Source organism: Uloborus diversus, chromosome 9, assembly GCF_026930045.1.
Source record: "Uloborus diversus isolate 005 chromosome 9, Udiv.v.3.1, whole genome shotgun sequence".
In the NCBI taxonomy this organism is placed as follows: domain Eukaryota; kingdom Metazoa; phylum Arthropoda; class Arachnida; order Araneae; family Uloboridae; genus Uloborus; species Uloborus diversus.
The window spans coordinates 124,288,594-124,300,774 of NC_072739.1; the positions used below are offsets into that span (position 1 = coordinate 124,288,594).

A 12,181-nucleotide genomic window follows, 5' to 3' on the forward strand; every position below is an offset into this window, starting at 1 on the left:
GCATCAATGTCTTCACCGGGATTCGAATCCGAGCCCATAGCGCGGTAATCTTCTAAATTACAAATGGAAACTTACTATTTGAAACTTGTTAATTTCTATGGAATACATTTATGCTGATACCATTTACGATAGCAAGAACGACTTTTACAGACTTATGTAGCCATTCTGCTTTTTGCGTACGTCACATAGTAGCATTTTTATTATTTCTCAAAAACATGTTTTTTTTTTGTATAGGGCCTAAGAGGCAAAAGGGGCAAACGTGGCGAAAAAGGAGAAAAAGGAGATCAAGTATGTATTTCAAATATTTTTACTCATATTCATTTTGCTAATTTATCTTATTTCTGATTTTAGTTTATAAAAGATTTTTTGACAGAAGATTGTCCAATACAGTCATTTATCGCAGCACAAGTTTTGCTTTCTATGTTTATTTTATAAATTAGCTATCTGTCCCATTTTAAATTTTTCTTAAAATATAGACAAATACTGAACTGCTATTTTAAAAAAGAGGTACCTTTTATTTGTGCAGTCATTACAATCACATAAATTTTTCTAATGAGAAAAAAACTCATCCATTGTAGAGTTATTGAAGATATCCCCTTGCGTAATTTTTGTATTCGTTATACTAAAAAAATATGTGATTCAAAATATGAACATTTATGACGTTTCACTAAAATGTGCATAAAAGAAGTTTTTTTTTTAAATTTCATATCAAATCAATCGTACATAAATTTCTGGAAAGACGAGATCTAGAGTCCACTCTAAGTTATTTTTTGGCTGTAGTAACGAAAACGGTTTTGACCACCACTCTTAGGCAAGCTCAATAGTCTATCTATCAGGCAAGAGCACAAACTTAGTTTAGTAATGAATTTAACTTCACCATGAGTTGGCGAAAAAGATGCCAATTGTAGTTCTTATTTGACCTCTACTTTCTCCTCGTGTTGGCAGCCAATTTCTGCTTTGCGCAGAAAGGAACGCGCACCCTAGTATGTATAAGCTCTATGGTTAACACGAGGAAACTTACGTTACAGTACGACAACCTTATCGAAAAAGTGTCCTATATTCTTGGTTAAACGACAAGATAGTTTTAAATGTGATAGACTTTTAAAAGTTGCACATAAAATGCATTTTAATGATGGTTGTCGTAACTAATCTGCTGGTTGTCGAAAATAAGTTGATTTTGCAAGCATGTCAATTTAATTTTATTTGTTATTATTTTTTAATTCATGTTAATTTTATTTGTTATTATTTTTTAATGAGGATACTTTGTTCCCCCCCCCCCCCCCCCCCCCCCCCTCCCATAGCCTACAACATGTTGTCATTTACGATAAAGAGAAAATAAAACTTTCTGTCAACATATTGAAAGGATTAAATCTTTATAAGAAAAATTCTTCAACATAATTTAAATTGTAGAATACATATTTCTATATTTTTTTACAGGGAGTGCCGGGATTAGATGCCCCATGCCCCCTGGGCCCTGATGGTTTGCCGCTCCCTGGATGTGGTTGGAGGCCCCCGCCCGGAGGGGTAAGTAATGCGTTGCAACATGCGAGACAAACCCTCATTACATTCTAGACGCGGCTTAACTGAACTTTACTCAGTTAAGCCACGCCTTCACTTGAGCAATGCTTCTGCCTAATTTGAGCCACTGAAAGTAGCTCACCTCGAAACAAGATTTAAACTCCAAAATAGCTTCGAAAAGTAAAACAAAAAGGTACAATCACAAAATTATGTTATAGCCATCAATTACAGTACCAAATGAACGGAACTCCCTTTTTTCAGAGTTTGTTAATCTGTCCCATCCGTTACTTAATGTAATGAGAAATACATTTTTTTAAATATATTTTTAGAGTTACGTATTTATTGCAATTTGAAACTTGAGTTTTAATGGGGTGGTTTCCTTCAGTCAAAAGTACTACTTTTAGTCATTGAAATGGATAGAATGAGCAAAAAAAAAAAAAAAAAACATGGACCCAGAAAATGCTTTCATTTTCCCAACAGATTTTTTCTAATTAATTTTTTTAAATGTCCGATTTTTCAAACAGGGAGTGGTCTTGATGACGTCACAAATGTTGCTTTTTTACGCATCTTTCTACTACGTTTCCACGTTATGTTAATCATTCAGCGAATTAAAATTGCGCTCTACGCTTGCTATCAACCATATCGTTGCCAATACACGTGAAAAAAGATGCGAATTAAATATTTTGTTCTGTGAAAATTGCATAATTGAATGGCATTTCATGATTTGTGATGTCACACGACAGAAGTGTAAACAATGAAAGCGCACCGATTTAAGTATTTTTTTTAAACTACTAAACTTAAATAAATTACTTAAAAAGTGGTCAGATCCTATGTTTTTAAGCATGCTCTTTCAGAAAAAAAAACTTTTAAAATTTTGGAAACGACCCCATTCTCCTTTTAAATTTTTACTGATTTAATACATTTATTAATTTTCTGTGCCACTGTAACATTTTATAAAATCATAACAATTTTGTACTTATATCTGAAGGTTATTCACATGCAATCACAAGTACAAAATTTAGCTTTAAACATTCTTGAGATTGATGACTTGGTCATAGAGGAAATGATTTGTTCTCAACAATGTGCATAAAGGTGAAATAAACAGAATGTTGCTTTCGTATACTACTTTTTCATTACAATTTCAACATCTTGAAAAAATAAATGCTTGTTTAATATTTAATTCACGAAGTTGTTCTGTAAAATAAGAGAAAAATAATCTCAAGCAACCTAATGAAAAGGTCTATAATCAGAAATATAGAAAACTTTCATTACAAACTTGAAAATTCAGTAATAAATGTAATATGTGTTGCTAAAATATGATTCTTCACAAATAAATAAGTATTTTGTCCCTTAATAATTGCAATTTTTTCTGAAAATAGATCATTGGGTCTTTTAACTCTTTGTACACACACAAAACTTCTGAATCCCGTCAAATTGCAAAAATATTACTTTCACAGTCATGTTGAAAATTTAAAATTTACAAGTTTCTTACATTGTAATTGATGACAAGTGGCGTACATAGCATGGCCTTCCCAAGAGAGGACGACGCCCGAGGCGAGTATTTTCTGACGCCCCATTCCCACACATCAAGTATTACATAATTAAGCATGTAATCTGAAATCTAATGTCTTAGATTTTAAACTATTTTTAAAAAAAGAATAATGCTAAAAAGAATTTGAAATGTAGTAAAAGCTTAGTTTATGGAACCCCTTCATATATTTGCGCCCGGGGCGATTGCCCCGCTCGCCCCTCTCTTCGGACGGCCGTGGGCGCAGGGGGCGCAAGAGATATGAGGGCGTACTCTCTGCAAAAATAGCACAAATGTTAAAATTTAAAAAAAAAGAAAGAAAACTTGTGGGGCATTTATGAATTTAGCGGGGTTGTACACCGAAGTTTATGTACGTTACTGTTGATACATAGGTAAATTATAGAATTGTAATTCAAGTCTGTTAAGGAGCGATTAGTTATTGCCTGATAAATAACTCAAAAATAAAAAACGGTTACACACAATCATAAACATTTTTAAAAGTTATTAAAGTAAGAGTTAAACTAATGAAAATCTTCAAATCTTAAAGATTAATGTTCTAATTTTGAATATTTTTCGATTGTTTTTTCTAGGGACCAATCCCACCCGGAGCATATCCTCCTGGACCTTACCCTACGGGACCCGATGTCTAAATGGTTCAACATGTACTCAGGAGCTCCACACTGCCACCGAGAAAGGAGTAAGTTCATGTTTTTATATATATATATATATATTTTTAATGTGTAACATAACACATATGATAAACATTTTAATGTGTTATAATACACTCTCAAATGCTGTGTTCGTAGTATAAATAGTGTAAGAAAAATAAATAAAACTTTAAGAAACAAGCAAATAATCAACAGCGAGGGATTCTTAGTAGTCGAAACTGTTCTATGCAATTAAATACTAAAAATATTTAAAACATATTTTCCTATTTTTCCCCACTTTAGATTTATAAACGAGAAAACAACATAATCCGAATAATAAATACTGCATGTTTTGAGAGAATACTAAACACAGTGAAACCTGTGTATAACGATACTGTCTGTAACGATAACCTGTCTTTAACAATATTTTTTTTTGGCCCCAGCAAAATGTCAGCATAAATAATAAAACTGTCTGTAACGATAACCTGTCTATTACGATATTTTTTTAGGTCCCAACAGTATCGTTGTAGACAGGTTTTACTGTACTGTCTTGAATTAATAATGAATACTATCTTGAAATGAAAAATAAACATCATCTATTTTTAAACTACAATACTTATCTTTGAAAAAAAAATGAATAAATAAATAAATAAATATCACTGAAAAAACAGTGGTATAAATGCTAATTTTTCTTGAAGAAACATACAGTATCTCACTGAAAAAATAATGAATACTCGTTGGATGTCATTAAAAAAAAATTAAGTAAATGTCTTTGATCAAATGAACAAACAGTCTTTGCAACAAAAATTTTCTTTAAAGAAAATAAATGCTGACAACGTATCATGGAAACAATAGTTCAAATTAAGTGTCTTTTAACGAATAATAAAAATATTAAGTGTCTTTGAATGAGTAATAAATGTTAAGTGCTCTTACATGAATGATAAAAATTGAAGTTCTTTGAACGAATAATAAATTCTACTAGCTTAGTATCTTTGATTTCTGAACGAGTAAAGTATGCTTACGTAATTAACGGACAAATTTCTTAAGAAACGTTCTGTACAAAGGACAAAAATATTATTTTAAAAATTAGTTCTGGAAATCTTCAAAAAATTAATTGAGATATTCAATAGCGTTCATATTCTTCATTTACGTTCATGGAATGAACCAAGGACCTATCATACATTTAGAGCCCTTATCAGAAGTAGATACAAAGGGAAGGTCATGGGGGTCATGCCCCCCCCCACCCCCCAACCTTTTAAAATATTAACCATACACATTGTGTTTAATCACCAAATGAGTAAAATGTCAACGATTGCAGTAATCTTTGCAATTCATTAATCATTTTAAGTAAATACTACTTCCTGTCATTGCTTACGAAATTAATTAGTAACGTTTAAGCCCTATTAGGTGCCCAATTCCTGACCGATTGGATGCTTTTTGTAGACACTTAAGTACTTTTAGAAAATTTTCGTACCCGAAACTCTATATTCTTCTGTTTCCTGTATTCGCCCCTGGTCTATACAGGGAACTTTGCACAGCAACTGATCCGTCTGTTATCGTGGAACTGTTCATTAAAAATTAATTCATTTTAAAAGATCGCATGTTCTGCAATGCTCTAAGTTGTTTCTTCTTTTTTGCAATAATTTTGTTATTGTGTATTTGTAGGCCTGAAACCAGGCCTTTAAACTTGGATGAACATAAAATTACTGACCTAGAGTCCTTTTAACTATAAGTATTTTATTATTATCGTTCTTATTATTTTAGTTGTGGTATGTAACAGCATTTTCAGCTTTTAACTCCTAGTAATTCGCAGCTTCGATTGAGCATTTTGAGTATATCAACTTTTTCTAGCCAAAATTATTTATAGAGAAATTTTGATATATATTTTTTAAAAATTTGGAATTTATTATTATTATTATTAGTTTTATTATATTTTTTTCGCTTCGGTTTACAGTAGCTGGAACACCTTTTTCACATCAATATTTCAAAGTGTTTCACAGCTTGTTGCAACCTTTCACCTTCATTAGCAAGCGCTTTTTTTTTTAAACAGCAAACTATGGTCTTTACCCGGTTAAGCTAGAAGTAGCAATTATGGAAAGTATCGATAGCTAAAATAAAGTCTATAATTTAACCGTCAATGAAAGATTTTAATTTTGACCCAAACGTTTTTTATTAAACCAATGTCGAAAATTTTAAATTTCCCCTTTTTAAAACATCGAATGTATGAAACATTACTGAATTTCAAATTATATTTTCCAGGAGAGCAAGCGCTTACCTCAGCAAGGAAGGAATCGTCAGCATTCAAGTCGTCAATAATGCACCGTGTCGGAGAAAACTGTCAGATGCACCGAACATATTTCACACTTTATGTTGAAGTTTTCGTCAACTTTTTCATCACTGAAGAAAATAACATAAGAATGCCACATTACAGAAAATGGAGCCATAATTTCAAGTTTGGTTTGATTGAAAAAGAATCTTACATGTATCATAAATTACTCAATCAATGTAGCGGCACTCGTTTAAGTTATTGAACATTAATTTCGTTGCATTGTGTACTGAAAAAATAACAATAATTTTCTGAACATTTAAAAAATCTTGAAGAAGCATGTATGTGCCATATACACAGCCATGAGTTTCAAGATTGTCACATATCGATTTTTCAAGGACTTGATCAGTTTTGAATTTCACATATCGATGGATTATGGTTCTAAATAAGGCATTTCATTACCATTTACGAAAAATGGTAGATTTGAGAATTGATTATCTGTGAAAATGGTTGTTCTAAATGTCAAGAACAATTTTTTCATCAAGATTGATTATGAACTCAAGTCTTATCAGTAATGAGCATATCAACAGTTCAGTGATTATCTTTTATGCTGTTTGAATACTGTTACTAAATCAATCAGAATTAACTTTTTTCTTCATACCTACCAGAGATCTGTTTACATTGAGTAGAATGAGTGGTTTGTAACTGAACATTTTGGAGATAATCACAAAAAAAAAAGCAATTGTGTAAGCATTCATTAAATTATCCATGTTTTGCTGTCTTTTGGTTTATTATTTATGACTTTGTCGAAGATCAAATGTTTTATTTTTATCCGGAGTTATTAAGAAAATTGCAAATAATTTCTATACGTGCTGAGATGTTTTTCAGTGATCAGCGCCATGCACTGACTTTTTTTACGAATATGTTACTGAAAAAGTCCAAAATCTGGAAAATGTCGAAATTAGTCGGTGCATATCAACACCCTCATACATAGGCAAAAGATTTGAAACTTCTGGGGAATCGCCAGTGACTTTCTCCAATTTTGGTATTTTACGGTAACATAAAAATACCAAAAACATAGTAAAAATTACATTTCTTCCTTGCCTGTTGCATCATTATCGCAAACTTGAGTAGAAATTTCCTTGCGTAGTTAATAAAGTACATATATGCACCAAATCCGGAAGAATAAAGAAATAATTGCAATACTTTTAAAGTTATGAGGGATATTTTTATTAGCTGTAAACAATTTTAAGGTGCGTCGCTTAACAAATATTAAAATCTAAATTTTAGCAAAACGTCTTATTCAAATAGCAAATTAAGAATTAGAAGCTGTTTCTTCTTATGCCAAATACTCGCGTTATTTTGCATAGAGGGGCATGTTAACGATTTTTTAATCCCTCAATGCAAAAAGAGGGTTAGTGCATAATTTTCTTGGGTATCTAAGCGTCTGTTTGAGACATCACAGCTCTTATACAGATGAACCAACTTCGATTAAGTTTTCTTTTTGAAAGGTAACTTGATCTAATCTGGATTGTTCTTAGCTATGGTTTACAGAAAGTTGTTTCCACGCAATCTGAACTTTTCTAATCGTGAAAGAATGTAATCAACTTTACTGACCTGATCGATTCCAAATTTAGTATCCTGTGACTTTAATAGTTTTTCAAATGCGTTTTTCAATTTTTTAAGAATTGTTTTTTGGTCGGGGCTTTTTCATTTTGAATTTGAATATGTAAGTTTTCCCATCTGCAAAAAAAAAAAAAAAAAGAATCGTAATAAAAGCTAGGGCGACCCTATTCTGGTAGCATTGAGAAGGCTACGCTGATCCTCATCAAAACAGTACAGCCAGGTGAGGTTTGCCTCAACTATAGACAGGTGAAGAAGTGAGTACTGTTTTCGGTTTAGTCATCATACAACCATGTAGGTACTGGAATGTTTGGAAATATACCCATAGTACAGTAAAATCTGTCTACAACGATACTGTTGGGACCTAAAAAAGTATTGTTATAGACAGGTTATTGTTATTGACAGTTTGATTATTAATTCTGACATTTTGAATGGGACCACAGAAAGTATCGTTATAGACAAGTTCATTGTTATAGATAGTATTGTTATACACAGGTTTCACTGTGTATAAGACAAAATGGAGTTCATATCACATTATTCATTTCAAAAAAAAAAAAAAAATAATAAGTACTTAACGTTAAGTTTTGCAAACAGTATCTTGTCTCCGGGCTATCCATTAGTTCCCGAAAGCTTGAAAGATCATCAGACGTATCGACAAAAGCACTAATTGCAACAGCGATGTTAACTTGTCATAATGTCAATGCCAACCCCACAGCTATGTTACATATTCAGCTTTTCATTTAACCCTGTCCCCGAAAGCAGAATTTTCTCACCAGTCTGCGACACAAATCAAAAATCGAACCTCCCAGCGTCATTTTTCGTGTCTGTTTCACTCTTGTAGAAACTAATTGTTATGATGTTAATTTTAATGCATCAACTTCTGCAGCTTGAGTGCTTCATATTTTGCGCTATGTAGGGATGATAGAATTTTCCATCCAAACACGTTCAGCCAGATAGTTCTTTTCAATTTACTTCATAATGAATTATTAAAACAAGACGAAATTTTGTCATCACTAAAATAAATTACTTCTGAAAGGAATATGTTGTAGATGATTAATTACGTTGTTGACTAACAGGAGTTGAAAACATAGGTCATAAGCGAGTTGCAGGTCATAAGCAAGTTTGCCTCAAAAGCAATTACATGAAACTCGCTAAGAGCGCGTGTAAAAGAACTGGTGATGGAAAAAGTAACCATACGCTGATATCTTTATTGGGAAAAAAAAAAAGATTTTTTTTTTTTTTTTTTTTTTTTTTTTGCACCGGGAGTGTATGGGTTTGTTCTTAGTTTTACAAATATTCTAAATTAACAAAATAGAGCAAAAAATTAGCTCTAAAAACGTGAAAATAACAATGAACACAACCCTAAAGCTAATTGTAGGTGATCTTAAATTTATTTTCAATTTCAACAACGTTGTCACTCTTTTATGTTAAAAAGCCTCGTAAGTTATGATTTGTGTGTGTGGGTGAGTTTTTTCTTCTTTTTTTTTTTCCAAAAAAAAAGAAAATTTTTAAAAATATTATTATTTTTATACCAAAACCAGTTAGTTGCTTCCGTATTTTAACATGGCACTGAACCGTTTCTGAAAAGTCATTTGAAGATTTTTTAAGGCAGGGATACATTAAAGGGAATATTTGCTGTACCGTTTAATTATGTACTGCAACAGTACTAACAAAACAAGAGGGCATTTTTGCGTAATCTATTCTCACAGGGTTGGAAAGATTGCGCACATGGGTTCGATATATTGCTTTTAATAATAACTGCCTACTTAAATTGTTAACAACAATAATTTCATTAAAAATGACACTGTAAGGCTTTTTCTTAATAGGTAAAGATAAATGCGTTTTTCAAACGGGAATTAAACTAATTACTAACTCACTAAAACAATACTTTGCGCATTCAATTTTAAGAGCATTTTAATTGCATTAATTAGCGCCCAAAAAATTTACAAATGCGTTTGAAAAAAGACAAAAACAAATGATAGAAATGTATTAATATCGGTGGTTCCCCAGTTTTGCCGACTCACAAAATCCCCCCCCCCCCTCAACCTGTTTCAGGTTTAATCATACCTTATGATATACATGGTTCATTATGAAGGTAATGTGCATGATTTTATTGTGGCGCGACGATCGATGACAGTGCGGTTAAACAAGGACGAAATATGGTGGGGTAGCTGTTCTTTGAACGCAGCTGGTCGTCAGTTTGCTCCGAGCGGTGTGAGCGGAAAGACATGACTTTACATGAAGTGTGTTTTCGACTTATGTAACAAGGCCTGCGATGGAGAATACGTCATAGGGCTTTTCGTGAAGCTTCGAAAGCATGCAATCGAAATATTCCAGATGCTTCTAAATGCCTTCAAGAATGATTGCATTTCAAGGTCACAGTCCGGGAGGTGGCACAAGAAGTTGGCGTTCAAGGAGGGGCGGGAGGAGGTCACCCACCAACCCCGTTCTGGGCGCCCAACAACGGCCAGAACAGACGAGAACGTGGATCACGTGCGCGAAGTTTTGCGTTCCGACGATCGATCGAGTTCCCAGCACCCCTTGCTAACCCTACACGTGTCCTACAGTGGTAGTACATGGAATAGTGACCAAGGATCTGCAAATACGCAAGGTCTGCGCGAAACTTCTGCCGAAAGTGTTGACGCAAAACCAACCTCCTGGCCCGGATCAACACTCCGGCGCTTCCCCAACCCCTTTACAGTCTCAACTTGGCTCCATTCACCTTTTTTTTTTTTTTGTTTGATTGTTTCTCAGACTCTAGAAAGTGATGAAAGAAAAACATTGGGATACCGTGAGAAACATCCAAAACCAAGTTACAAACGTTCCTGAGAGATATTCCCGTCGATGGGCTTCAGGGTGCCTTATTCGAGGCGGTGCAAACACATATCTGCAGTGTATTGCTGGAGGACAGTAGATGCTGGAGGACAGTATTTTGAACTTAAAACATTTGTACAAGTACGATCAATAAATCTATTTTCCCCAGAAATTGCGCATTACTTTGATAATGAACCATGTACTAAAGGTCAAAGATCTGCGAAAATTGGAACGGCTTCCTTCGGTGACGTAGAATAATAGTGAAGTTAAAAGGTATTTAAGAAAGCCGGCGTCGATTAAACGAGGTTCGGATAAAGAGAGTTTCGGATTGTAGGAAATGTTCTGTATTTACTGATACTATGCTTTCATTCAAGTAAAGTAAATGCAGGTCTTCAGTACTCCGGTCCAGGCGCAATTATCCTGGATTCTGTTAATATGTAAAAATTCGTACAAAATTTCGAAAATAAATGAAAATTAAGGGCTACTCGCGTACTTTTAGGTGCATGCATAAATGAATGAAACCGTTACAAAGCACCAAAAAAGGGATTTACTTGGTTTCTATCGCAACTCAAGCAGACGCAGTGTAAAGTCTTATGCATATGTCTAGTGTTATATCGAAAAACATTCCGACAAAACCTGAATCAAATTAGTGGTGGAGTTAAGGGATGCAAGGATCTTAAACCTTCAAAATTTTTGATTCTCTTCAAAACATATATGTTACGCATAATTTAATTCCAAACAATATGATAGATTTTTTGTCAACATACGCAAAAGACGTTTCGGGTTAGCGTAAAATACCTGTACTATCCCGGTCGAGACCTCTTTTTTTTTAGAAGTCTGTTTTTTTCTTTTGCGTTCGTGATCTCTCAAAATGTTTTTAATATATATTTTCAAAAACGTTTTTGTCTTTGCTTGCCTGTTTTTTTTTTTTTTTTTGTTTTTTTTTTTTTTTTGGCCTGAACCTAAATTTCTCTTAAAAATCAAATTTACTTTATTTTAAACAAAGTATTTTCTCCCAATTGGTTAGCCTTTTGTTTCTTTTTTTTTTTTTTTTTTTTGAAATAAATGTTTCAGGTAAAAGTATTTTTTATTATTTTTTTAAAATTTTTTGAATTTAAATTTAGGTTTAGGTTCCCAAGGGGAAGTCAATGCAATGATTAAAATTCAACATTATAAGTATACGTGAATTTTACAGTGAGAAACAGTGCATGCTGAAGCATGTTATTTTTCGAACTTCAAAAGAAATAAATTGTATCCTTATTTTTTCCCATAGTAAAATTTTACTGTTTAAACGTATAGTATATCTTGTATTTTTTTTCAAATTTTCAGCTTTCATTTAAAACTACAATTTTAATCATAACTTGCATAGAAATATTATTACAAGTTTTCAATAAGGGGTATTTGTCGTTTTTCTGTTGACATTTTAGAAGTCTTGAGATCTCTTAAATTTACTGTCGGAAAATGATGGAAAAATATAAAAATTTCAAATTTATAAGCAGTTTTCGCTAAACATGCTATCATTGAACACCAACATGCAAACTTCAGCTCTAACAACGTTTAGAAGCAAACAGTCCTGAAATTCTCAAAACTGGCTGTTAAAAAGTTTGCAATAATGAGATCAATCTGACAAAAAGCTAAATGTTAAGTACCCCCTTCTTAGCCTTCAGTCTCTATAGTGCCCGAACATTACGCTTATGACCCGTCTTACGATAATGACCCCCTCCTATTAAACCCACCCTGGTATGAACTCCAGTTCGATAAAGGAATGCACTTTTAGGAACAAGA

At 32.9% G+C, this 12,181-nt stretch overlaps 1 protein-coding gene across 1 annotated transcript in view; it reads left to right on the forward strand.

The window, feature by feature from the left end:
- LOC129230019 (collagen alpha chain CG42342-like) overlaps positions 1-6,730 on the forward strand; it is a 102,582-nt gene extending 95,852 nt beyond the window's left edge. Inside the window, exons 27-30 of the mRNA XM_054864404.1 lie at positions 235-288; positions 1,438-1,524; positions 3,637-3,743; positions 5,953-6,730. Coding sequence (XP_054720379.1) covers positions 235-288; positions 1,438-1,524; positions 3,637-3,696 — 201 coding nt within the window. The 3' untranslated portion in view covers positions 3,697-3,743; positions 5,953-6,730. The remainder of the gene's footprint in view (positions 1-234; positions 289-1,437; positions 1,525-3,636; positions 3,744-5,952) is intronic.
- Positions 6,731-12,181: the final 5,451 nt, after the last annotated feature.